The following is a 24,106-nucleotide window of genomic DNA, read 5'->3' on the forward strand; positions in this document are numbered from 1 at the left end:
TGTTATTCATTCACATCATGCCTTCATGTGTCTCCAACTCTGCTTTTCTTTTCCCTTGCAACATGTTAAAAAAAATGGAAAGGAAAAAAAAGAGGAAATCTTTCCCTAAACGCATCTAGGAATCAAATCTCAGCTTGTTCTAAAAGGAAAGGAAATATTTATTCATATTGACGGTTTTAAAACACAAATTGGCTTGGCCCCCTTCAAAGTTCAAAGTTGAAAGCACATCTTTCCCTTTTCATAGGGTAACGCCTCCCAGGACTAGAAGTCTTATGAGCAGGGGTTCCAAATTCCAATAGAGGTAATATTCTTCTCTTCTTCTTCCTCCTCTATTTTTCAATCTTTATTATTTTGATTTTCTTATTTAAATCCTAATCAGTTTTCTTCTTGTTTCTGAAAATTTTGATGTGATCAAGTCCTTTGCTTCAAAGGGAATTTTTCTTAGAAATAATCGTTCTAGTTGGTTTGATTATGTAAATCTTCCCTCTTTATTAAGATAATAAAAGCTGGATTTTCCTTTCTATATTTGAACAGTAACAAATTAAGGTGACAGTTGAAAGCGAATCTTCAATTATTAGTATTAGATATTAATGTCATGCATAAGTAGATACTACTTGGGAGAGCATTGTGAAATGGGCTCTTTCATATGCAAATCTTCGCCCCTTTTTTCCTTTACTTTGTCTTTTTGCAAGTCGGCAATGTCATTAGAGGGATGAAATTTCAAGACTTCAAAGTGAAGAACAGAAGCATTGGGTCCCTATGTTTCTGTCCCACTCTTGGCTTTTGGGTAAATTCCTTTTGTTTCAAACTGTTCTGTTTAGTTTAAAGTGATGAATGATGATTTCCTTTTTGTAACAGACAAAGCTTGATAGCCTGGCCAAGACTACCGACACTTCAACCTTTATTATTATTATTATTATTATTAGTAATAGGAGATCCCATTTTCCAAATAAAAATTTACTACTTGTTTTGGTTCAAACTTAAGAACTAAGGCATGTGAATGAATTTGGCAAGGGAAAGGCCAAAAGCCAATAAAAAAGAATTATTAGCGTGTTTTATCCACGTCCAATCAAATACCATAAACCCCAAAACACGCCATAGGAAAAGAATAACTATAGATTATGGTGTCTGTATGACTGTTCTTAATCAAAGAAGCGGAAAAACAAGTAAAATAAAGAAGTTATCTGAAAAAACTAGTGGGTTGATTATTATGGTGCAATTCTTATGAAATGGATTTTACAATTTAAATTCGTGATTCCAATCCCAATCCCAGTTACAAATTTTTATTTTCATACTTTAAATCCATCTCATAAGATGGTGTAATTTTTTAATTATTTCATAAGTAATAAGTTTACCACATCATCATTCTAAATTGACGTATTTTGGAAAGACTTGGAGACAAAATTTAAGATTCTATTTTTACTTAAAAAAAAAAAGAAGAAACGTGTTAGTTTTTTACCAGAGCCTTGCATGTTTCTTGGGAATCGTTTTTTTTCTTTTTAACGCTCTTTATTCTCATACGTATAGAAAGCGTTTTGATTCTTGTTTTCGTGAAATCATCGAGGAAGGCAAAAACCCAGATCACTTTTGTAACTCTTTTTGTCCAGTGAAGTTTTCTGTTTTAGAATTTTGATGCTTTTTCACCAGAAAGAAAAAAAAATTTTGGTTTAATTGGATTTTGATTGATCAGCAAATGGGTTATTGCCCTTGTTTTGGTTGGGGGAAAGAGAAGAAGCTGAAGAGTGGTGAGAAGAAAGAACTTAGCAGGAAATGCAAGCCTCAATTATCTTCTGGTCAGTTTCTTTCATGCAATTGTTTTTTTCTGTGTTTTTTTGTTGCATTCTTTGTTTGATATATGCCTCAGTCTTGTTGATTTTCAGTTTATATATCTTTGTCTTGTTCTTGATTTCATATGATTTGTTAGGCAGTTAAGATCACTTAATCCATTTGTCTGCTTATAGAAGAGTTTTTTCAGTTTATTCTTATCAAGATTTTGGGAATACAATGTTAAGATAATGTGCTTGGCATTGGGAGTGTGAATATTGCTTTTTCTCATTTTCTTGTAATTGGGATTTTTTTATTCATATATATATATATATATATATATATATCTTTTTGGCCTTACTTATCTTATTCAATTTAGAATCTTTTAGTTTCTTAATTTCTGTTACGAAAGCTGTCCTTTTGAATGTGTTACATGAGTAAAATAATGTTAAAGCATTAAGGAACTAACAGCTTATGCAAGAAATGAGCTTTTGAGTTTATACATTCAATCTTTACCTCTCAGTCAACTGAGTAGGAAGCAGAATGAGCTTTTCATCCTAATTCTACTATTACAGAAACCATGGCTGCTAAATATCTGGTAATAGTGTTGGGTTTTATCAGCTATGTTATGGTGATACTGTTTGGTAATTGACACTCATGATTGCTTTTCAGTCAAGATGGCATTAGAGAGTTAATTCTTTTTGGAACTGCTATTGAACTTAACTAACTAGGTTTTTCATGGAATTGAAGCACACTTGGGCAGTCGATTAGCCGAAGTAATAGAAGGGTTTAGGATTTAAGGTTTAGTTAGGATAAAGTTTGGCTTTGTGCAAAGATAGATGTGATTTATTGTTGAGATCATATGAATTTAAGTTGATTTTGACTTGGCTTTTGCCTATTCTATATCTTGATTGAGTCAGTAACTTGTAAGTTTTTCACTGCTGCTTTTCTTTTTACTTCGTTTCCTTTCCTGGACAAACCAAACTAATTTAAAATGTTTAGGAAACTGGTTAATAAGATTCCAAAAGTTGGCTTAACTTCAGAGAGCTGGGCTACTACATCCCAGCCAAGCAGTTTGGATCCAAAGAGGCAAAAATATGTTTATTTAGCAAACTTCTACACAGCTAAATAACTTTGAATTTTAAAGATCTCTGAAATTTACATGTTAACCAAAGTGGCAAGATACATTTTATGCTGGCCATCTAACTATGCTATTACATCCCATCCAAGCAGCTTGGATCCATAAACATGTTTATTTAGCACACTTTTTATACACCTGTATAATTTTGAACTTTAAAGGTCTCTGAAATTTACATGTTAATCAAAGTCGCATCATACAGTTTATGCTGACCATCTAACTTTGCCTGAACAAAACCAGGAGTTGGTTCAGTAGGATCAAAAAGCAGTGCATGCTCAAGACAGGAATCATCAGCTCTAAAAGATGAGCCTGATGGTAATAGGACTCAGACTTTTTCCTATCAACAACTGGCAATTGCAACAAAAAATTTTAGGAAAGAATCATTGATTGGGCAAGGTGGATTTGGTGCTGTTTATAAAGGGCAATTAGAAAGTAATGGTCAGGTACATACTTCTGTGCCTGTCCAATTCCCTGCCTGGAACATTTTTCCCCCTATCTCCCAGTTTCCTTCTTAGTCACATTTGTTATGGTTTTTAGCAGGTTGTAGCTGTTAAGCAACTTGATAAGACTGGGCTCCAGGGGGAAAAGGAGTTCCTTGTGGAGGCTCTCATGCTTTCTCTTTTGCGTCACCCTAATCTTGTCAATTTGATTGGTTACTGTGCTGAAGGGGATCAGCGCCTTCTTGTCTACGAGTACATGCAGCAGGGATCCTTGGAAGATCACCTTCATTGTAATATTGTCATGCATTTTCCTTTAATCTCGTCATACAATTCATTTGTTAGAAATCATTTCACTGATTCTATCTAGACCACCAGAATGAATCTCAAAGAAACTCCTCACTCGCTATAACAGCTTCAAAACCCCTTTTTAGTTTCTTTTCCTACTAGTCATGCGCTAGTTTATTGACGGTTAATATTCTGACTATGTTTCTGCATCTTTTCATAAACCTTTTTCAGTTTCTTATCCTACAAATGATGCTCTTGTTTCTGCATCTTTTCAGTTGCTTAAATGGATAAGCAATGGTTTTTGCAGATCTTAGTCCTGATCAGAAACCTTTGGACTGGAATACAAGAATGACAATAGCTGCTGGTGCAGCTAACGGCCTGGAGTATCTTCACTGTGAAGCCAATCCTCCTGTTATATACAGAGATTTAAAATCATCTAACATACTATTAGGTGAGGACTTCAACCCGAAACTCTCCGATTTTGGGCTTGCAAAATTTGGTCCAAGCGGAGATAAATCACATGTTTCCACCAGGATCATGGGAACCCATGGTTACTGTGCCCCTGAGTACCTCACTAGTGGAAAATTGACTATGAAGTCTGACATCTTTAGTTTTGGGGTAGTCCTATTGGAGCTGATAACTGGACGTAAAGCTCTTGATGATAGGCATGCTCGTGAAGAACGATTCCTTGTTGATTGGGTAATACTTCACATAATCTAGATTGCCATTTGGATGAAACTGTTTCACTTCATAATTGCTTCTCAAGGAATTGTCATTTATACTTGTTCATTCAAAGCTTTATTAGTAAAGTTGGCATAAACTTCACTACACATGGTCTAGGAAAGCCATCTTTTAGTAAGTTTTCTTTAGTATTCTCATTAAAGATTAATAACTAACTGATATACAACTTTAGTTATTGCTCTACTCTAAGTACTGATCTGATTTCATGGTCACTGTATTCAGTTGCTTTTTGATTTGCTGGGGCTCACAAGATTTTTTTTTCCCTGCATAGCACCCTGACTTGAACATGATGATAGTTTTTGCTGAATATGTGATTCTAAATGAGTCTTGGTTGTTGAACAGTAATTACATAAATGCAATTAGATATAAACTTGAACACTGCACAATATTTTCATTTGAAGTGTTCAAGTGATAACACATGGCATATATGCAACTTCTGTAGTCCTCATGCTGAAGATTCCATGCATTTTGAATTTCAATTTGGTAATGATCCTAGAATTCAGTTTTATTAATTTGTTTCTCCTTGTTAAAGATACTTTCCAGCCTTGTGTTATCTGACCTATCAATATATCTATGTTTATAAATTGTTTATAGGCTCGCCCCATGTTGAAAGATGGAATGAACATTTTGAGCTTAGCAGATCCACTGCTGAAAGGTCACTTTTCCAAATCTACCTTGAAGAAGGCTCTAGAGGTGGCCTTCATGTGCATCCAAGAAAATGCTAATTCCAGGCCCTCTATTGGTGATGTAGTGCTTGCTCTCAATTATTTGACTTCCCATCCATATAACCCAAATGAAGCTAAGAGGGTTAGTGTCAAAGGGCCTGAGTTCAACGAGTCTCCAAAGGAAACAACCAGGATGTTAGACAGAGATTTTGACAGAGAGCGAGCTGTTGCTGAGGCCAAGATGTGGGGAGAGAGTTGGAGAGAAAAAAGACGACAGATTGCAGAAAATGCTTCTAATGGATCAAACAGATAAAAATTCAGAAATTGATCATTTTGAACTTCTAGAAATACAGAAAGTTGCTAACAGGGAAGATTGTATATTTAGTTTAAACAGCAATGGTTTCCAGAAAAGTATACTCTTATTTATTTTCCTTTGAAACAATAGTGAATAGTTTAGCATTTCTTTTATAATTTTTCCTCTAGTTGAAGAAATTCTTGGAGCAGCTGCTATCAATGGACTGTGGAAGAGTTAAATTGCTCTAGCATGGCAGAGAAATTGACATCATTGGCTGCTTTTGCAATTGATCATCCACAAATCTTAATGGAATTGTGCAAGAAGGATCAACATTAGAAGCTTAAATTTGAACTACATGCTGTTGTTTTCTTGAATTCTTAGAGGTTAGAATACAACATAAAGTAACCATATGGAGATGGGTTTGCATTGTCCCTAATGTAATGGTAAATCCCTTGTTGACTCGACAACTTCCATGATTCTTAACTTATATAAGTGAAACATCCAATCCTGTTCTTAAGAAGTCTGTCGATTCTGAAATCTCAATTCCATTAACCCATGTTAATGTAGTTAAGCATAACGTATTTTTAGTTCATGTGCTGGAGATTAAGAGTAATGAAATGACAACTGAAATAGAAATTTACAATTAGCAGATACGAGTGTAATTATTAACATATAAATTAATTTATTTCAGATGAAATCATAACTTTCCGTTGTCGTCCAGCGGTTAGGATATCTGGCTTTCACCCAGGAGACCCGGGTTCGATTCCCGGCAACGGAATAATGTGTTTTTCATCTAAATTTTTACTTAAATATTTTTCATCAAAGTGCTGTCTGGCTTTCACCCCAGAGACCCGACTCGGTTGTTTCCACTTTCCAAAATGAAAAAAGGTCCCACCGGGAGTCGAACCCAGGTCGCTGGATTCAAAGTCCAGAGTGCTAACCACTACACCATGGAACCATTTTTGGTTAAAAAGATTTTATGAACTGAAAATCAAACGGAGTACTTTTATTATGCTTGACCCATGAGTTCCATCAACCTCTTATTATTTTTCAATAAATTTAACTAAAGTTGAGTTCGCTTTTGCTTTCTCTATTCTAATCCCATTTTTAACTTCTTTTAAACTTATAATTTCTGTACAGAACATTCTCATTGCATTTGCATGTACTCTTTTTACGCCCAAGAAAATCAAGCTTCAAAAAAATTGGTTCAAGTGATTGAACCATTTAAATTTGGGGAAGAAGCAAGTGAATGATCGACGTGATCTTTGCATGAAGATCTTTATTCAACACCACTGATTTGTTTTCATTTTTCTATTTTAAATTTAATTACCATTTTAAAATATGATTAAGATGTTTGGATTAATTATCGGAAACACGAGGTTAAAGTTGATCAAATGGTAGCTAAATGCCCACTTGACTTTTGCAAATTCCCATGTTCACTTTTGTATTCATTTTTCAGTCACCTTTGCCCTTACATCATGGCTATGAATTCCGAGGGGAAGGTGCAATCATGGTTGTTGCATGAATTTATTAAATATTGGATTATTGACCTACTTATACTATACGGTAATATACTAGTTGAAAGCATAATTATTTCTACTACAATGGTTTCAAGCTTAGTTTGTTCATGAATTTATTGCTTATAATTTTGAATAAATGGTTGAAAGTGTATAAAATTAATGCTTTACTACTTTTTTTAGTACTAGTTTTTGTTGGTTGTTCTTCCAAATTTAATGACATCATATAGTAAGTTTGAAATAGTAGTAGCTAAGGCCATTTAAAAGATCCAACAACCATAGAGAATAAAAATAAAAATAAAATTTAAATAACATGTTAGAAAGATTACAAGGCTTTAAGAATTACAAAACAAATCAAACCTTATTATTGAACTTGGTGATCTTTTAGTAGCTTTCTTTTTTATACTTTGAGTAAAACCAAATGATTTTAAGATGTTTTGCTAATTGCTTCTGTCTTTAAAGTTTATATTATCTTTACCAATGATGGTATGTAAAAAAGATTGACTCGAAATGTCTCTAAAATACAATAAAGCATGTGTTTGAATCATTTTGCACAAGTAAAATTAAACCATTGAAAGAAAATATCTTACCTTCAACAAGATTTTTTTGCAACAAACAATACTAAAGAAATAAGCCTTTTATTTATTATAGAATGGAAGAAAAGAGAGAAAAAAAAATGAAATTATGAATATGTCATATGAACCCATAATAATATCTATTTATAGAGATTGAATCTTAAAATTATAAGTTTTTAATTGTGTTGTTTCATTCAAAAATTTCTTACTTTGATTATAAAGATATTCTTTTAAATAATTAATGATAAATTGATTTATTAAATTAATAAAATTTTTCGTACTAAAATAAATCATTTTTCATGTTTTTTAAAATTATAACTTTTTCATATAAAACAGTAGATTTGATTGTCCTTCTATAATTTTAATTTTTAAAATGTTATCTGAAGTAGGATAGTCGACTCATCCTTAAAGTAGTAAGCTCCTTTTAATTTATAAAATGTATTCGCTACGTAAAGAGTCAATTGCTTATCTACCAGTCAACTTCTGTCATTTTTTCAAAATGATTTATTCATCAAAACTGTCGATATTTCTTTAATAATAGTTGACTACCATATCCTAACTCAATTTTCAGAAGATTTTTAATCAATAGCAATTGATTCTTCTAGGTTTAGGAATCAACTAATCTAATTTTAAGTCATAACAATCGATTGCTCAAAGTTGACAATTGACTGCTAATTTATATAATTATTATATTTAGTTTTTGTTTGTCAATTGACTTCATGTTTAAGGGTATAATCGAGTTGAGTCGAATCGATACAGTGAGAAGTTCGAGTTCGACTCATAACTCGTGATTTGATATTCGGTTTTAATTCGATCGAATTTTATTTTTAAGCTTGAGTTTGATTTTGTGATCAAATTTGAGCTATTTGAGCTTGCTCGATTAAGCTCGATTAAAATGTAAAAATAAACTCGATTCGTATACTCGACAAGAGTTCGATTATTTATATTCAAGCTCGAACTCGAATTCGAAATATTTTATTAATTAAAATAATAAAAATATATTTAAATATAAAAGTTTGATTAGGCTCGCGAGCTATTCGCGCCGGATATAAGAATACTTGAATTCAGCTCGATCGATAAGTCGAGCTACTCGAACTTGAGCTCAACTCGATAATAATTGAATCGAATTCTAATTTTTTTCGAATTAAACTTGAATAACTTGCGAGTACTAATATATCATTTACATCCCTATTCATGCTAATAGCAATCAATTTCTCTTCTAAAAAATCTAAATAGTCAACTCCTACGAGTATAATAGTTTATTGCTTGCACGTAAAATCTTCTATTTAAATTATAAACCATATCTTAAGTTATTTTATAATTTAATATAAAATTTTTTGATTAAATTGTTTACCTAATCATATTATTTGGTATATTTTAAAAATATTTATAACATAATATAGAATTTAACATAAAGCAGAAAAATAAGAGTAACCACCATGATACTTATATGGTTATATGCAACTAATTTTTCCTTCAAGAGTAACTAATTTTACCAACCTTGAACGACTCCATTAAATACCTATAATATATATGTAGTGATTAGCACATTTCTTATATCTTATTTTATATGAAAAATAAAGGAGAGAAATTTTAATCTTAACACAAGGTTGGAAACACAAGCCCTTTAAACTAAAGAAATGGTTTACATATTTTACAAGTACTTATTGTTTGGACGAAAGTATGAAATATTCTTTCATGATATTACTATATGCATTATTTTGATTATGTTTGTCATTTATGACTTAAGAATTATGAAATTTAAATTTAAAATTTAATTCAATTAATTTATATAATTATATTTAAAAAAAATATTTAATAGATCTTAATTAGTTCATGTAACAATACTTAAAAGATCATATTTAATAAATTTAAAACTCAAATTAATTTTAATACTTATAATCTTTTTTTATTCTCGTATTATTGTCTCTTAAAAAAATCTGAATTTATATATATATATATATAAATGCAAATTATGTATCTCAAAATTTAGCAAGCTTCCATTTTATTTATTTATACAAAAAATTAAAAAAAAAGTAGTAGATGTAATATTAACAAAGGTCAATTAAGTAAATTTAGAAAGCGAACCGGGGCCGGCCGCATCACGCAGGTTGGTACTTTTGGTTCACCCACGACAACCGGTCCAGCTCAGTCACTTGCCAATAAAAAATCTCCACGTCATCACATTCCTTACTGTAAAGCTTAGATACAGAGCACTCAATCAAGAATCTCCGTTTATCCAAAAACTCAATAAAAGAAAAAAGAAAAGAAAAAAGAAACCCCACAAAAAACCCAACGTCCCCTCCACTTTGTTTCGAAAAACCTCGTGGCTTGTTGCGACTCGTCCCCGACTCGCCGGAACTCTATTAACTCGCCCCTCTCTTACTCACTCCTGCCATGGCCTTCCATTTCTCAACTTAAAAGCTCCTTCGTTTTTTCTTCAAAGCTCATTTTTTAAAATATAATTTTTTTAACTTTTTCTCAGAGAGAGAGAGAGAGAGAGAGAGAGAGAGAGAGAGAGAGATGTATGTGGTGCCGCCACCCCAGCGATCGGATCCGGGTTCCACCGGCGGCGGGTCGGGTGATTTACGGGTTTACCAAACTTGGAAAGGCAGCAATGTAAGTTTTTCCTTTTTTTGGGGGTGGGGGATTTGGATCTTATTTCCTTTTAAGACTTCAAAATCCTTCATTTCCCAATTTCCTTTATATTTATACAATAATTTTTTTTGAAATATATTTATAAAGTAAATTAATTGACAAGTGGTAATTAAAAAGACATCATTTTTATCCATGAATTTTGCAAGACATTAAATTTATGGGTTTTTTTTTTGTTTATGTTTGCAGATATTTTTATTTCAAGGGAGGTTTATATTTGGACCAGATGTAAGGTCATTAGGGCTGACTATTTTACTTATAGTAGCTCCAGTGTCCATTTTCTGTGTATTTGTTGCTAGGAAATTGATGGATGACTTTTCTCATCACTTGGGTATTTCAATCATGGTTGTTGCTGTTGTCTTCACCGTCTATGTGAGTCTCTTTACAATTTCATGTTTGAATGAGTTGTTATCTTTCAAAATTTTTGTTAATTGTTAGAAAAGATGATTGATATTCATATTATGGTTCCACTGAGATGGGGTTTCTAGGAGGGGAGAACTGGATTTTTTCCATTTAGTGTTAGATAATGACATTTACCATTCTGCAAGATCATTGATAGACTCCCTTTTTGTATCGGTTAGATATTCAAATTTTTAAGTATTTAGGATTATAGCTTATATGGTGTCCTTGTCATTCGCAAATTCCCATGGTAGTGGGGTAGAGTGTTGATCAAGTGTGCATTTATGAATGGTACGAGGGAATTCTACCACAAAAAGTAAATTAAGATTTGCTATCTCAATTCTTTCTATTGGTTTGTACTTAAGGGGTCCTAAATGCTCAGCTGATCTCTTGGCTTATAAACCATGCGCTTTCATCCTAGGCAATGAGGTCTTGATAGTGTTTGATTGCCTGGATTATTGATGCAAAATGCAAATGACATTCAGAATTGCCTTGAGTGTTTAGCCTGATTTTCTGGATGGCCATGGACATGGCTACCTTGTTTCAGAAGATCCAAATGAAGTCTTAAGTGTACAAAACAAAAAAAATTCCCCTGGCTTTTACAGATTTTATCATGCATTTGTTTGAGCTTTGCAGAATTCTATGTGATTTCTCTTAAACAGAGATTGAAGCTCATAAACATGTTGTGTCTTCCTTCAGGATTTAATTCTTCTACTACGAACATCTGGAAGAGATCCTGGTATAATTCCGCGCAATGCACACCCTCCAGAGCCAGAAGGTTTCGATGGGAATGCAGATGTTGGGTCTGGTCAAACTCCACAGTTACGATTGCCACGCATTAAGGAAGTGGACGTCAATGGAATCACTGTGAAGATCAAGTATTGTGATACTTGCATGCTTTATAGACCTCCTCGCTGCTCACATTGTTCAATCTGCAATAACTGTGTAGAACGATTTGATCACCACTGTCCTTGGGTTGGGCAATGCATTGGGCTGGTATGTCATCATTCATGTTAGAATTATGTCCTATTCTTGAACATCAAAAGAAGGATCCTCTCTCCTATCATCCAAAGGAAATGGAAAAGATCAAAACAAGAGCCTCCATTTTTTGTCTGTATTTTCATATATTTATGCTGCATTATGCTAAGTACTGTTTACAGATTTTAGCATTAGTAGTTGCAGGTTGAATAACAAAATTAGCATTGAAAAGGATAATGACAATTTTTTTTGTTATGTTCCTATCCATAGTTCTTCTAGTGGAGTTCATAATTGTATGGTGAAAGATCAAAGTGACAAACGTTCAACATGCTTGTATTTACCTTGGAGAAACTCCTTGAGGGGAGTCCTTGAAACATACTCATTCTAGTTTTTTTGAGTTCAGTCATTATGTGACAAATAAGCATGCTAGAAAAGCCTAAACCATGGTTTTCACATCCATTTAGGAACTTAGCTTAGCATATACATGTTTGTGGTTGCAAAAGTTTCAGATTAATAGTGGTTGAAATTGCTGTGAATGTGATGTTTTTCTGACTTCCTCTTTCTCAAACTGTCTAGGGTTCTCATGGTTATTTTAGTTTTGTGTTGCAGCGAAATTATCGGTTCTTCTTCATGTTTGTCTTCTCAACAACTCTTCTTTGTATATATGTTTTTGCATTCTGTTGGGTCTACATTAGAAGGATCATGGCATCAGAGGAGACAACAGTTTGGAGAGCCATGATAAAAACCCCAGCTTCTATTGTTTTAATAGTTTACACTTTCATCTCAATGTGGTTTGTTGGTGGTTTGACTGCCTTCCATTTGTATCTTATTAGTACAAATCAGGTAAGATACTTATCCTTCTCTATCATAATCATGTTTTGAAATAGTCCATTAATATATTGTTAAATTAGTTTATTTGTTAGATTGGTGTAATATGCTGTGTGTCTTGTTTATGCAGACAACATATGAGAATTTCAGATATCGATATGACCGTCGGGCAAACCCGTATAATAAAGGAGTGGTTGAGAACTTCAAGGAGACATTTTGCTCCAGCATTCCTTTATCCAAGAACAACTTCAGGGTAAAGGTGCCCAGGGAACCTGTGTTACCAACAAGACCTGGTGGTTTTATGAGTCCAAATATGGGGAAGGCCGTGGATGACATAGAAATGGGTAGGAAGACTGTATGGAGCGATATGGGGCCTGGCACTGATCATTGTGAAGGGCCAATTACAAGTGACCGTGTAAATGTTAAGGAGGGTGAATTAGGAGAATTGTCTCCTGATATTAGAATTACTGTAGATGACACAGGTGACCGTGCTGGCATACATCCCAGGCGGTCGAGTTGGGGTAGAAAAAGTGGTAGCTGGGAAATGTCTCCCGAGGTTCTTGCTTTGGCTGCTAGAGTGGGAGAACCAAATCGAGCTGTTGGGAGTAGCAGCAGCAGCTTGACAACTGAGAACCGCCAGGCATAAGCAATGCTGTGTGATATTGACTGTAGAACATGGAAATCATTGCTAAGGTTCCTCAACTTCCCACTTCAATCGTGTGCATTACGGGGACATTTGTTGTTCGCAGGGCGTTTGAAAGTGTTGGTTTGGCCCTTGTACTTTGACGAAGAACTGGTGTGTTGTTGTATGAGAGTGAAGCTTGTCGGTTTTGTTTTTTGTATTTGTGAAATTAGTTAGTTTCTAATTTGCATTGACCTTGTGGATTCATTGAGTTGTCTTATAGTGCTCATTTCACCTCTCTGTACTTCGATGTTTGCTTCTGATTCCTTAGTTGCCAATGGCAAATGGGCTGCTACTGTATAATAAACTAAATTGGGTCTACAAGCATACTGGTCAGGTCAGACAAGTTCTGAGTTGGGCTTCTTTCCAATCTCAAATAACACGTAAGTAACAGCTGGAAGCCGGATTCAAATATGCCATCGAAATTCTATTTGACTTGGGTAACTAAATACTAGTGGTAACGAGAAACATGTGAGATGGAGTTGCCAAATCTGGCTTAAAAGACCAGTCGAAATAAAATCCCAAGTCTCAACTCGAAGATTGTCTTGTCATGTGAAACGTCCGACATCAGAATTAAAGTCATTAGTTTCACTCTCCTAGTGTCACACGGCATGAATGGCCGTGTCCCATACTTATGAAACCATAAAACTTGGATGACTTGAAACAGTTCTTCTGTACTGCCAATTACAACACCTCTTTCAAGTTCCCAATAGAAAAACACAAACACCCCTTAATCAATTGCATTATGGTAACAATAAACTGAACTAATCTGGACCAGGTTATACTGCTTTAGACTCAGCTTAGCTGCCAATTAATGCATCTTAGATCTGCTTTATTTTCTTTGTTTGTAAGGCGTTTTGGGGGTTTTTTAAACATATAATAGCACTGCTCTTGATTTAGCATAAAAGCCCAGATAAATGTAAGTTTGAATATATTGTCAAGTCCAAAGAAAGAAAAGAGAAAGGAGGCAGTTCCATTGCAATGCAATCTCACTCAAGCTCACATAAGCTTCACTTGTTAAGGTGATCCAGCAAACAGGTAACAGTTACTAAATATCTAGAAGTCAAATTTAAAGAGGTTACTGTCTAGTCAACAATAGCCTGGACTAGCATCAAGTTAGTGTTATACATATCATCTCAAGACTTTCAATGTTCTGTTACAATCAAAGAACCAGGGAGAGTTCTGTAAATTGACTTTACCTAATACTAGGCTAAAATGTCAGGCCACCTCTCCTAATATTATCAACTGGTTTTGGTTACTCATTGCTAGAAAACTGTGTCGTGTTGGGAAAGTTCTGGTTTAAAAACTGTCATGCAATACTGTTTTCCTATCGGCTATTTTTTTGAAAAATTGCTTAGAGGACAGCTAGACAGTTTAGTAGTAGACTAGTAGTAATTAAAACTCAAGACTAATGCTTTCAGCTCAACATGAAATGAATTCTCGTTTTCAACAATTATCACTTAGCCGTCTTTCTAGTTCTATTTCTTTTTTCCTGAGAGATAAAACTCCCATAGTAATGTTGGAGGGATGAATCGGGTGAAGTAGGTGAGTTCCCATAGTAAAGAGTTTTCAGTAGTTGAGTTCATTTACCTTCATTTTTTTAATCAGGTCGGTTTCTCTTTGGCCTTTTAACCTCTTTTTGGCTTTCTAGGTCGATGGGAATGACATGAATTTTCATCTGGATTTAATTGCTTTATATCGGGTGGTTTCCTTTCATGGCAGATATGTTCAAGAATCAACTGCAGGAACTTGCACAAAGAAGCTGTTTTAACCTCCCTTCTTATACCTGCATCAGAGAAGGACCTGATCATGCACCAAGATTTAAAGCGTCTGTGAGCTTCAATGGTGAGATCTTTGAAAGCCCAAGCTACTGCCATACATTGAGACAGGCTGAGCACTCTGCTGCAGAGGTAGCTCTCAATATCCTGTCTGCAAGAGGTCCTTCACGGTCTCTCACTGCAAGAGTTCTTGTAAGTTCCTTTACATGTTACAGGTCTTCTATATTAATTAGCTTTTTTCTCATTAGTTTTCTTGATGGTAGATGAGATTAAAAGCACATGCTTTTATCTTCTGTTAGATTTGTCTCATCTCCTTTCTTTTCTTTTGTGTAATGCAATGAAGGATGAGACTGGAATTTACAAGAACCTCCTTCAGGAAACTGCTCATCGAGCTGGGCTTAACCTGCCTGTTTACACCACTGTAAGATCAGGTCCTGGTCATGTCCCAATCTTCACTTGCACTGTGGAACTTGCCGGTATGAATTTCAAGGGTGACCCAGCCAAAACAAAGAAGCAAGCTGAGAAGAATGCTGCAATTGCAGCTTGGTCTGCCTTGAAAAGAAGTAAATTTCGATTCCTTATTTTAGATTTATTATTTTATATTAGCGCATTATTATTGTACATGTTATACAGTGCCAAACTTGGATTTATTGACAAATAAAGAGGCCGACAATCGTGAGGATCAAGATCAGACAGTTGTTTCAAGTGCCCTCTCAAGCTTCAAGCCAAAAGTTGAGAGCAAAAAATTTAGGAGGAGGGATTATAACCAAGCAAAAAGAAGAGTGGTCAGGATTAACAGAGACATTGGCTCTCCGTCTTCTTCCACCTCTGGTAACTCTGTACTTCATCAACAGTGGAAGCTTGTGGATCTCTTAATGGATTCTGCCTTGGATGGTTCAACACAAAAACGAAACAGCATTGTATCTCTCCTTCCCCCACCCCCACCTAGAACAGCTTCAAAGATCTTACAACCAACTTCATCTAGAGACACTCCATCTAACTATTCATCTAATAGACCCATTCCAATACAAATTAGGGGCAAATCAGAAGTGAAACTGCCTCCTTTACTGGAAGAACATTTGAAGGATGAGGAAGAATGGCATGGTGTCAAACAAGATGTCATCAACAAGTCCAATGAAAAGGAAGGTTCAAGTTCTAGCTATTTAGTTTCAAATAGTAATGTCTATGGGGCAAGTACTAGTAGTACTTCTATATACAGGCCAGTTCCAATATCCAGTATTGGGAGACTCGATACTTGCATGCTTGACAGCGCGAGAAGAACTGAAGCAAGCCAGGTTATCAGCAGGCTTTTTGGGTCTCCAAATCCATCTCAAATGACACCAACTTCTGTCAAGGCGCCTACAATGGCCCGGAACATGTACACTGGAGGGTTTAGCGCAAATAGGATTGCCCCAGCAGTTAAAATCAGATCAGTGATCCCAGTTTGTGCAGCTCCATCACCACTTAACAGGCCCCAGGAAATAACCCCATCACAACTGAAAGAACCCTCAGCAACAATCCTAAATACTGCTGCTTCTCCTTCTAGTTCAATGTCCATGCAAACAGGATCAGCTGAGGTCTCATCAACCAGCTTAGTACTGTTCAACAAGTCACAGCCAAACTCAGACCAACTCAGTTCTGAGTTGGTAAATCTAAAATTACTGAAGTAAAGCAATGAGATAATCTTTCTAATATCAAGTTACTAAAGCAATTGTTAGCATTTATTGCATGTTTTTATCTCTTGGGTTGTCCGCTGAATATGTTTTTTGGCCTTCGTAAAACCATGGGTTTTTTTCCCTTTCTTCTTGTTGCTTCATGGATTCTCTTTTGTCCGCAAGATCATGGAGTAAAATTTTTCTATAAATTTTCACCCTTGCCATTTATTAAATTACAGCAGCAAGAGAGAGAGAGAGAGAGAGAGAGAGAGAGAGAGAGAGAGAGAGAGAGAGAGAAGGGGCAGATTGGGTTAGCAATGAAGGGCAACAGAGTGTTAACGAGGAACAGACATTTGCAGCGATAAGCGCAAGCAATTAAGTTACCCTCTCAGCAAATATTTAATACCCTTATCCTCACCATTAATGCTCCCTTGCATCTCTTCCTCATCCTCCTCCCTCTCATTTATTATTACCATTTTCCTTTTAATACTTTTATTATATCTTATTGTATTTCATTTTTCTGTTTGTTCCTTTCTTTCTTACTTTTTTATCCATATAATGAGTTTTTTTGTACCTTGAGAACTACCAGACTTCCTGCAAATGGTAACCATGTAGATATAGGTAGGGGTAATGCTGGGCAATTTTATTTATTTATTTATTTTTTTTTTTCAAATGTTTTGAACTCCAAAGTAGCCGTTAGGCTATGGGGGAAAAAACAAGCACAAAAGAAGGGTAGTTGGGGTCCTATATAGTTCATTAGTTCTTGCTGCCTACGTGTATGAAAGCTCTGGCCTCAGTGGCCATTGGGGGACAGTTCACAGTTGACTTTAAGGTTTCAGTAATATGTAAATTGTGAAGCTAAAGGCAATTGGGATCAGCCAGAAGGAACTGGTGGCCTGGTGGTTTGTTGGATACAAGCAACATAAGGTAGGAATAACAGTATGGAACCATGCATTAGCATCATCACTGCCCTCGGATCACTGGTGCTTCTAGTAATTAGGTGGGAGCTTTATATATCTGACAGCCGGTTGTGTTTGAGGGAGGGGGATTCTCAACATTCTGATCTTGAAAGCAGGTGGCCAGGCTGGACTATCTCTCCGAATTGCTTAGGAGTTAGGGCAGTAGACCGGGATCAGCTTTCACAGACTGGATCCTGGACCCTATAGAGAACGCTCCAGTATTTCTGGACTTTTATGTTCAAATAATTGGGCTTGCAAAACCAAACCCTCCGTTGACGCCAAGAATCTTTTCTTTGGGACTGGGGCCTTAAAATCCAGGCCCTAAAGGAAGAGATCTTTTTGTTTCTTTTTTGATATATTGTATACTAATTTTAAAAGTTGAATTTAAGACTCCTCTAAAGAAAGAGCTATCTATGACTGCTAAATTTTGTAACATTTTAGGGATAAAGCCCAATTTTAATTCAAGTTCAGGTGATAAATAAAATTAAATTACTGTATGAGAAAAATTAAAATTAAAATTTTAATTTCAATGATTATTTCTCTAAATCCAGTGATTTTGAATCATAAATTTAACATTTTTTTCCTTTTTAATTTGTGGGTTCAAAGTTCAAACCAACTGCTTTAAAACCATAAATTAGCCGCCATGAAAGTCAACATCTGCAGATATGATTAATGATTTAGGAGGCCCAATGCAACCTATATTTCATGATGGTGGTACCAAAAATTAGAGTAGTCCTTGTCTAGCTATTGTTTGCTTCTGCTGCTCCTGATTTTGGATGTCATATTCTTAGTGACCCCATCCCATTCCCAGGGCTTGGATAATATTCACCCCCAAAAACATTTGTTGAGAAATTAGTGGCTCAGGTGACTGTTAATTTACTCATGATTATTCTTATTATGTTATGTAATAATGAAGGCACTAATTTTCAGTGCTTAAACCAGAAAAAAACACTTATGTATATGACCATATGGTGCATGAATGACAATATTCTTCTTTCTTTCTACCTAGATCAGTTAATATATAGCATAATCACTGACAGTGACAGTGACAGTGACAAGTATTTCTCAAATGAAAGAAGTTACAAGAAGTGAATAGGAGGATTTCTATATAATTAATTAGCTAAAGTAATGTATTTCACATGAAGCATGCATAGTCAAAAAATGTGGACTGCAAGAAACCAGCAGCTGAAGAAGAGGTTTCCATGAAAGAGAGGAAGACATTATTGAGATGCATGTATGAAAATTTTAGTTGTTGTTTAATGCTCAAATTAACCCAACCAATCTGAAAAGAGACAAATCCCTTCAATCTGAAAGGGAAAGAAAAGACAAAAGTTTGGGTGCATTCCACTTTTTCCTGTAACCAAGTAGGAAGAGGGAATATATAACAGTAGCACTACGTACATCAGGATGCTGTTTGTTTGCTCATTGCAATTGGAAGTTGGAACTTTTGAAGCTAACAGTGATACTTAATTTTCTAACAGCTTACACCATTAATTCTCCTAGCTCATTTCTAATTTCTGGTTAACATGACTTCTTCCTCTAGCTCCACTGGTCTGATGGTGATGAAATCATATTCGATTGATGTAGTAAAGTAGGGCATGAATATCATAGTCCGTAGTTAACATGACTTCGTCATGATTATATTTGGGTGCAGCACTCGATGCCCTTGAATACGGGTATAATTTGCTTTGCTTAATTTGTTTAGATTGAGTGATTTTATCCCAATACATAAGCACTTGATTGATGGTTGAGCTAGCGCACCGACAGCATCTAAATTGAACATCAAATCATTTCTGGTAAGTGAACTAACTAGGGGCCGGCCATCAATGTGGGGATAAATGTGATCAGGAGATGGTGATGGATGTATAAATTAAGTTGTAAAGAAAACCAGAATAATTAGAACAGAAGGTTAGGTTCATCTGATCCTTGATCAATATTCCCTGTCTTGAGCCAATACGCGAATTTAAGAAAATTGAAGCACCAGGTTGTTCATGAAGAAATAATCAGTCATTAAAATCAACTTCCATCTGTAACAGTATTCATAAATCACAATTACAACAAAATATAAAATATGTATGTATGTATATAATATTTCATCATCTCCAAAGATTTTTGATGATATTAAATCTTAGTGGCTGAAACAATTATTATTATTATTATTATTCAATCATTTATCATTTGGCTTATCTTCGATAATTGAAATAAATAATAGTAGCACGTAATAGCATTTTATGACCTAACCTTAGGTAGTTCCACCCCAAATGTCTGCAACAAAGCTGATCCAACTAATTTCACCTCCCTAACACGTCTTCAACTCAACATGTAATAAGGACAAACATAAAAACATGGCCAAATACCCTCTACATATAATATATATATATATATATATATATATATCCTGTCCTGTCCTAGCCAACTCTCAACTATTACTACCACTACTTCATTAGGGTGATAGGCAAGTCTGCCGTGGAAACACAACATGCAAAGGACCCTTATCCAATTGCCTCCTACTGGCTGGCTCCCGGTGATGCTACACTCATCAATACCATTTTCTACATTATCCTTATTCAATTATCGCCTTCCACGTGTCTCCCAGTTCATTTGCTATCCCCGTCTCGCCTATTCACATTTCCTCGTTTATTTCCTTGTAAGTATTTAACATATTACTATTGTTAAAACAATAAAAAAAAAAGTTCCCACTGAATAGATATTCGGTGGATATTCCACAACTAGCGCTAGGCACTTTTATTCCTCCTTTTTTTTTTTTCCTTTCAACAATTGGAAGAAATTAATTTGTTCTAAATATCCTCCACACACATATCCACAGCGCGTGTAAGGAGTTGCCAAAATCACGTGGCAAATTTCCTCATCGGATCTCTTAATCAGAGACCGTTGACTACCTCATCATTCTCGGCGCGTTAACATATAAACCCCTTTCCATGCACCCTGGAGTAGCAGAAAATAACCGTTAAGTTTAACGGAATAAGCTGCCTTGTTCACAGGTTGGATGAGAGGAAGTTGACGGTGATTTTATACCAGAGAATATCCCAAGGCATATTTCGCAAAATTGTGGGGAATATTCCAGAGGGAGATCCTCTCCGCTCTCGTCTCATTGGAATTCCTCCTTAAATACACCCTTCTTCACTAAATCCTCGCAATAATCGTAAAAATCCTCTTCTGTCCCCTCTGTTTTAGCTTTCATAACAATGGCTCTTAAAGCTGTTCACGTCTCCGACGTACCAAACCTCGACCAAGTCCCAGAAAACGCTTCCCTTTCTCTTTACTCAACCCGTCTTTCCAAAGGTACGTTCAACATCATCTTCATTGTTTCTTGATCATTGTTTTTATCTGGGTTGTTCTTTCTTTTTGCTGTTGATGAATATATATATATATATGTATGTGTGAACCATTAACAGTGGATTTTTCTTTGTCTGGGTGTAGGGTTGGAATTTAACAGAGCAGCATCGTTTAGGATACCCAAGTTTTTGGTGATAGGGCATAGAGGGCATGGCATGAACGTTTTACAGAGCTCTGATTCAAGAATGAAAGCCATTAAAGAAAACTCCATTCTCTCCTTCAACTCTGCTGCTAAATTTCCCATTGACTTAATTGAATTTGACGTTCAGGTAACGACTCAAATTCTTAGAAAAGAAATTTTCTTTTCTTTTTTCTTTTTTAAATTCGGTGTCTTTGAACGAACCGAAATCTTAGAGGTTAGGACTCAGGGAATCACGTTATTCTGTCGCTACGCGTCGAACGTTCGCCGCGTACGACAAGGTGTTTAGTCTTAATCTGAATTTGTAAGGTCTTAATCTGAAGGGGTGCCGGGTGGGTTCTTTTTTCTTTTTCACGTGCCTACAAGCGCGTTTCCTTAAGTTTTACTTGTTTTATTAATCATTTTCTTTTTTTAATAAAAAAATTAAAGCCTTGAGTATGTAATTATTTCCTTTATGGGGTAATAGTTTCTGTTAGATTTTCTGTTGATAGGATGTTGTTTTTGGCTTTTCAAGTGAAAGATTACTGATGGTGTTTATTTTTTTATGGGTTTTTTTTGTGGGGTTTTTTTTTAAATAAAATATAAATATTTTGATTTTATGAAATTTATAAAAGAGTGCGGAGGCGATGAAAAAAAAAAAGGGGAATGAGCCAATCACAGGAAAGTAAAGAAAGCCATTGTGGTTTTTTGTAGGTGACAAAAGATGACTGCCCCGTCATTTTCCATGACGATGTTATACTCTCCGAAGAAAATGTATGTTCACTTTCTTTTTTTTTCCTTCTAAAAATAATGTAATTACCAAGGTTATTTACTGAAAATGAATGACATGGTATTCCAGGGTACTGTTTTTGAGAAGAGAGTCACAGAATTGTGTTTAGCAGAATTTCTTTCCTATGGACCCCAGAGAGACTCAGGGAAAGAGGGGAGATGTTTATTGAGGAAAACAAGAGATGGGAGAATTGTTAAGTGGAATGTTGAAACTGATGATTCACTTTGCACATTGGAAGAAGCCTTCCAGAAAGTTGAGCCTTCTTTAGGTTTCAATATTGAGTTGAAATTTGATGACAATAATGTTTATCGGCAAGACCATCTCATCCATGTTCTCCAAGTCATCTTGCAGGTACATATTAAAGGATGAGATTTACATACTATTACTATAAATTTTCTTTTTCTTTTTTAAGGGGATGGTAAAGGATTTTGTTCTTAATTGCTGTGAATTTTATCATGTGACAGGTGGTGTCTGAGTTTGCTAAAGATCGGCCCATAATCTTCTCTAGCTTTCAGCCTGATGCTGCTCAACTTGTTAGGAAGTTGCAGAACAATTACCCTGTAAGGACATTTGTAATGCACCATATATATATATATATATATCTGTGAACAAAGAGACTTTTTTTTAATTAATGTTTATGTTGGAAAATCGACAGGTTTTCTTCTTAACAAATGGTGGGACCGAACTTTACTATGATGTTAGGAGGAATTCCCTGGAGGAGGCCATAAAGGTCTGCTTGGAAGGAGGTTTACAAGGAATTGTCTCAGAGATCAAAGGTGTGTTCAGAAATCCAGGAGCAGTGCCTAAGATCAAAGAGTCTAAGCTCTCTCTCCTGACATATGGCAAACTGAAGTAAGTTCCTAAAATCCCAACATGTTTAGCCTACCTAAACCATGATCTTTCCTGCCTGGAAAATTTTACCTTGTCAGGCCAGGCCGTCATAAAATTCTAATATGCTTTTTGACTGTTTCAAAAGTGTCACAGTCAAATCTTGCGTTCCTCCTCCAACTGTTACTTGTCTAAAGCTTGACATCCTGCTTTTGATGCTTGGAAGTTTCTATCTAACGTTGGATATTGCTTGTTACTGCAGCAATGTGCCTGAGCCTGTTTACATGCAACATTTAATGGGAATTGATGGAGTGATAGTTGATTTTGTTCAAGAGATCTCACTGGCTGTGGGCGACATGATTAAGCCTGCCATGTCTGTTACTGCAGAGGATAGTTTAAGGGAACGGAAGGGGGAGACAGAATCAAAGTCAAAGCTTCAGTTCTCGCAGCAGGAGCTCTCGTTTCTCTTAAAGCTAATTCCGGAGTTGATACAGCACTAATACTTGAGCAAACTTTCAAATTTTCTTTTGGGGATGTAACCCTATTACAAGGTTGTAGATAAAATTACCATGTGGAAAATCTTTCATACTATCACTTTTCACTCTCTGAAGTCTGAACCGATGGTTTAGCAATTGGCCACATGTTTTGATGCATAGTAAATTTTATTAGTGAAAAAAATGAACAATGTGTCTTTTTATTCTTTTCTCTCTCCAGAGTCCATTCAAGAATTAAAAAATTTGACTTAATCAAGCTGTTATGCTTGTTCAGGGGTTCAATTTCGTTTTCCTTTTACTTTCAACGAGTTGTGAGAGAGAACCATAAAACAATAGACGAAGGTTTCTCAAAAGGGGAGAGTTAAAGTTAAATTGAGTGCAGTATATCTATAAAAACTCAAATAGCATGTTTCTTTAGAATAAATGTACCCAAACAAAATAGAAAGGATATGCCAAATGAACAATGATAGAACGTATGCAAATGCGAAGAAGAATTTTCTTTGTAAAAGAACACACGGTAAAGGAAATCCTTATAACTCGCACGTATTGCCAACCCACTATAGGAAAAGTGGGGGTCGAATCAAAGACTAATCTTTAATGGTTTATTTTCTAGTCTATGGTAATGTTTCAACATTGTCATTTATTACTATGAAAATTAAATATTTGAAACAATGGATTTGATGATTGATGAAATCAATGATTTCGTAAGCACCCGCAATATTGAAACTTACACAAGCTGAATGGAATGTTGAATAAGCCTTTCATTCTCTAAAAGAAATGCTAAATAAATGAAGACTTAATGCAAACCATGTGTGAATGAAGCAAGAATCCACATCTTCAGAAAAGCTAAAGCTAAAATCCCTTCTTGAATAGCAAGAAACTGAAAAAAAAAAAAAAAAATGAGGCATGGAAACGAGAAATGTGAGGCTGGTCTGGCAAGGTTCTTGTTGTGACTATGGAATAACCAAATTTAGGAATTGATTCCTCCAAGGCACGTGATTCATCTTATCTAAGCCAAGTGTTTTCTCATAATTGAATGATCACACACATGTACAACTCACATATAATTAAAACATAATTGAAATTAAAAAAATTTCTGCAACTAAAGCTTTCACCAGCCCATCTTTATAACCCCTTTTTCGCTTTCAAATTAATATGTTTTGGT

General features: G+C 35.2%; 4 protein-coding genes and 2 non-coding genes across 11 annotated transcripts; 5 read left to right on the forward strand and 1 right to left on the reverse strand.

Moving 5' to 3' along the window:
- Positions 1 to 117: 117 nt before the first annotated feature.
- Positions 118 to 5,658, forward strand: LOC111291965 (serine/threonine-protein kinase PBS1-like). Of its 2 annotated transcripts, XM_022884118.2 has the most exons (6): positions 118 to 301; positions 1,691 to 1,793; positions 3,143 to 3,345; positions 3,440 to 3,632; positions 3,935 to 4,326; positions 4,963 to 5,658. In XM_022884118.2, exons 2-6 carry the CDS (start codon positions 1,694 to 1,696, stop codon positions 5,344 to 5,346), a joined length of 1,272 nt encoding a protein of 423 aa, XP_022739853.2. In that variant the 5' UTR covers positions 118 to 301; positions 1,691 to 1,693; the 3' UTR covers positions 5,347 to 5,658. The 2 variants fall into 2 exon arrangements, with proteins under 2 accessions (XP_022739853.2, XP_022739852.2); XM_022884117.2 differs by lacking the exon at positions 118 to 301 and having other exon boundaries at positions 1,130 to 1,793; positions 3,443 to 3,632.
- Positions 5,659 to 6,034: 376 nt separating this feature from the next.
- On the forward strand, positions 6,035 to 6,106 carry TRNAE-UUC (transfer RNA glutamic acid (anticodon UUC)). Its single transcript has one exon. It is a non-coding gene; the product is annotated as a tRNA-Glu (tRNA).
- Positions 6,107 to 6,214: 108 nt separating this feature from the next.
- TRNAQ-UUG (transfer RNA glutamine (anticodon UUG)) lies at positions 6,215 to 6,286 on the reverse strand. The gene has a single exon. It is a non-coding gene; the product is annotated as a tRNA-Gln (tRNA).
- Positions 6,287 to 9,650: 3,364 nt separating this feature from the next.
- On the forward strand, positions 9,651 to 13,206 carry LOC111292436 (putative protein S-acyltransferase 7). Of its 2 annotated transcripts, XM_089767145.1 has the most exons (5): positions 9,651 to 10,039; positions 10,265 to 10,447; positions 11,174 to 11,470; positions 12,062 to 12,295; positions 12,411 to 13,206. In XM_089767145.1, the coding sequence occupies exons 1-5, from the start codon at positions 9,944 to 9,946 to the stop codon at positions 12,924 to 12,926; spliced, it is 1,326 nt and encodes a 441-aa protein (XP_089623271.1). In that variant the 5' UTR covers positions 9,651 to 9,943; the 3' UTR covers positions 12,927 to 13,206. The 2 variants fall into 2 exon arrangements, with proteins under 2 accessions (XP_089623271.1, XP_022740567.2); XM_022884832.2 differs by lacking the exon at positions 10,265 to 10,447 and having other exon boundaries at positions 9,653 to 10,039.
- Positions 13,207 to 13,356: 150 nt separating this feature from the next.
- Positions 13,357 to 17,756, forward strand: LOC111293457 (uncharacterized). Of its 3 annotated transcripts, none has more exons than XM_089767143.1 (4): positions 13,357 to 14,570; positions 14,685 to 14,932; positions 15,084 to 15,303; positions 15,374 to 17,756. In XM_089767143.1, exons 2-4 carry the CDS (start codon positions 14,687 to 14,689, stop codon positions 16,408 to 16,410), a joined length of 1,503 nt encoding a protein of 500 aa, XP_089623269.1. In that variant the 5' UTR covers positions 13,357 to 14,570; positions 14,685 to 14,686; the 3' UTR covers positions 16,411 to 17,756. The 3 variants fall into 3 exon arrangements, with proteins under 3 accessions (XP_089623269.1, XP_089623268.1, XP_089623270.1); XM_089767142.1 differs by having other exon boundaries at positions 13,357 to 14,507; positions 14,614 to 14,932; XM_089767144.1 differs by having other exon boundaries at positions 13,357 to 14,507.
- A 2,752-nt stretch (positions 17,757 to 20,508) lies between these two features.
- Positions 20,509 to 23,048, forward strand: LOC111291950 (glycerophosphodiester phosphodiesterase GDPD1, chloroplastic-like). Of its 2 annotated transcripts, none has more exons than XM_089767147.1 (7): positions 20,509 to 20,657; positions 20,796 to 20,980; positions 21,544 to 21,603; positions 21,689 to 21,970; positions 22,084 to 22,179; positions 22,275 to 22,471; positions 22,596 to 23,048. In XM_089767147.1, exons 1-7 carry the CDS (start codon positions 20,561 to 20,563, stop codon positions 22,945 to 22,947), a joined length of 1,269 nt encoding a protein of 422 aa, XP_089623273.1. In that variant the 5' UTR covers positions 20,509 to 20,560; the 3' UTR covers positions 22,948 to 23,048. The 2 variants fall into 2 exon arrangements, with proteins under 2 accessions (XP_089623273.1, XP_022739826.2); XM_022884091.2 differs by having other exon boundaries at positions 22,710 to 23,048.
- Positions 23,049 to 24,106: the final 1,058 nt, after the last annotated feature.

Source organism: Durio zibethinus, chromosome 10, assembly GCF_047325235.1.
Source record: "Durio zibethinus cultivar Kanyao isolate XHJ-2024 chromosome 10, ASM4732523v1, whole genome shotgun sequence".
In the NCBI taxonomy this organism is placed as follows: Eukaryota; Viridiplantae; Streptophyta; class Magnoliopsida; order Malvales; family Malvaceae; genus Durio; species Durio zibethinus.

Bases quoted from the DNA above. Each gene is read 5' to 3' on its own strand.
- LOC111293457 (XM_089767142.1), top strand. From the start codon at position 14,678: ATGGCAGATATGTTCAAGAATCAACTGCAGGAACTTGCACAAAGAAGC. The intron at 14,933-15,083 runs GTAAGTTCCTTT...AATGCAATGAAG, and splicing joins CTCTCACTGCAAGAGTTCTT to GATGAGACTGGAATTTACAA. The intron at 15,304-15,373 runs GTAAATTTCGAT...CATGTTATACAG, and splicing joins TTGGTCTGCCTTGAAAAGAA to TGCCAAACTTGGATTTATTG.
- LOC111291950 (XM_089767147.1), top strand. From the start codon at position 20,561: ATGGCTCTTAAAGCTGTTCACGTCTCCGACGTACCAAACCTCGACCAA. The intron at 21,604-21,688 runs GTATGTTCACTT...ATGGTATTCCAG, and splicing joins TTATACTCTCCGAAGAAAAT to GGTACTGTTTTTGAGAAGAG. The intron at 21,971-22,083 runs GTACATATTAAA...ATCATGTGACAG, and splicing joins TTCTCCAAGTCATCTTGCAG to GTGGTGTCTGAGTTTGCTAA.
- LOC111292436 (XM_089767145.1), top strand. From the start codon at position 9,944: ATGTATGTGGTGCCGCCACCCCAGCGATCGGATCCGGGTTCCACCGGC. The intron at 10,448-11,173 runs GTGAGTCTCTTT...GTCTTCCTTCAG, and splicing joins CTGTTGTCTTCACCGTCTAT to GATTTAATTCTTCTACTACG. The intron at 11,471-12,061 runs GTATGTCATCAT...TTTGTGTTGCAG, and splicing joins TTGGGCAATGCATTGGGCTG to CGAAATTATCGGTTCTTCTT.
- LOC111291965 (XM_022884118.2), top strand. From the start codon at position 1,694: ATGGGTTATTGCCCTTGTTTTGGTTGGGGGAAAGAGAAGAAGCTGAAG. The intron at 3,633-3,934 runs GTAATATTGTCA...TGGTTTTTGCAG, and splicing joins CTTGGAAGATCACCTTCATT to ATCTTAGTCCTGATCAGAAA. The intron at 4,327-4,962 runs GTAATACTTCAC...AATTGTTTATAG, and splicing joins AACGATTCCTTGTTGATTGG to GCTCGCCCCATGTTGAAAGA.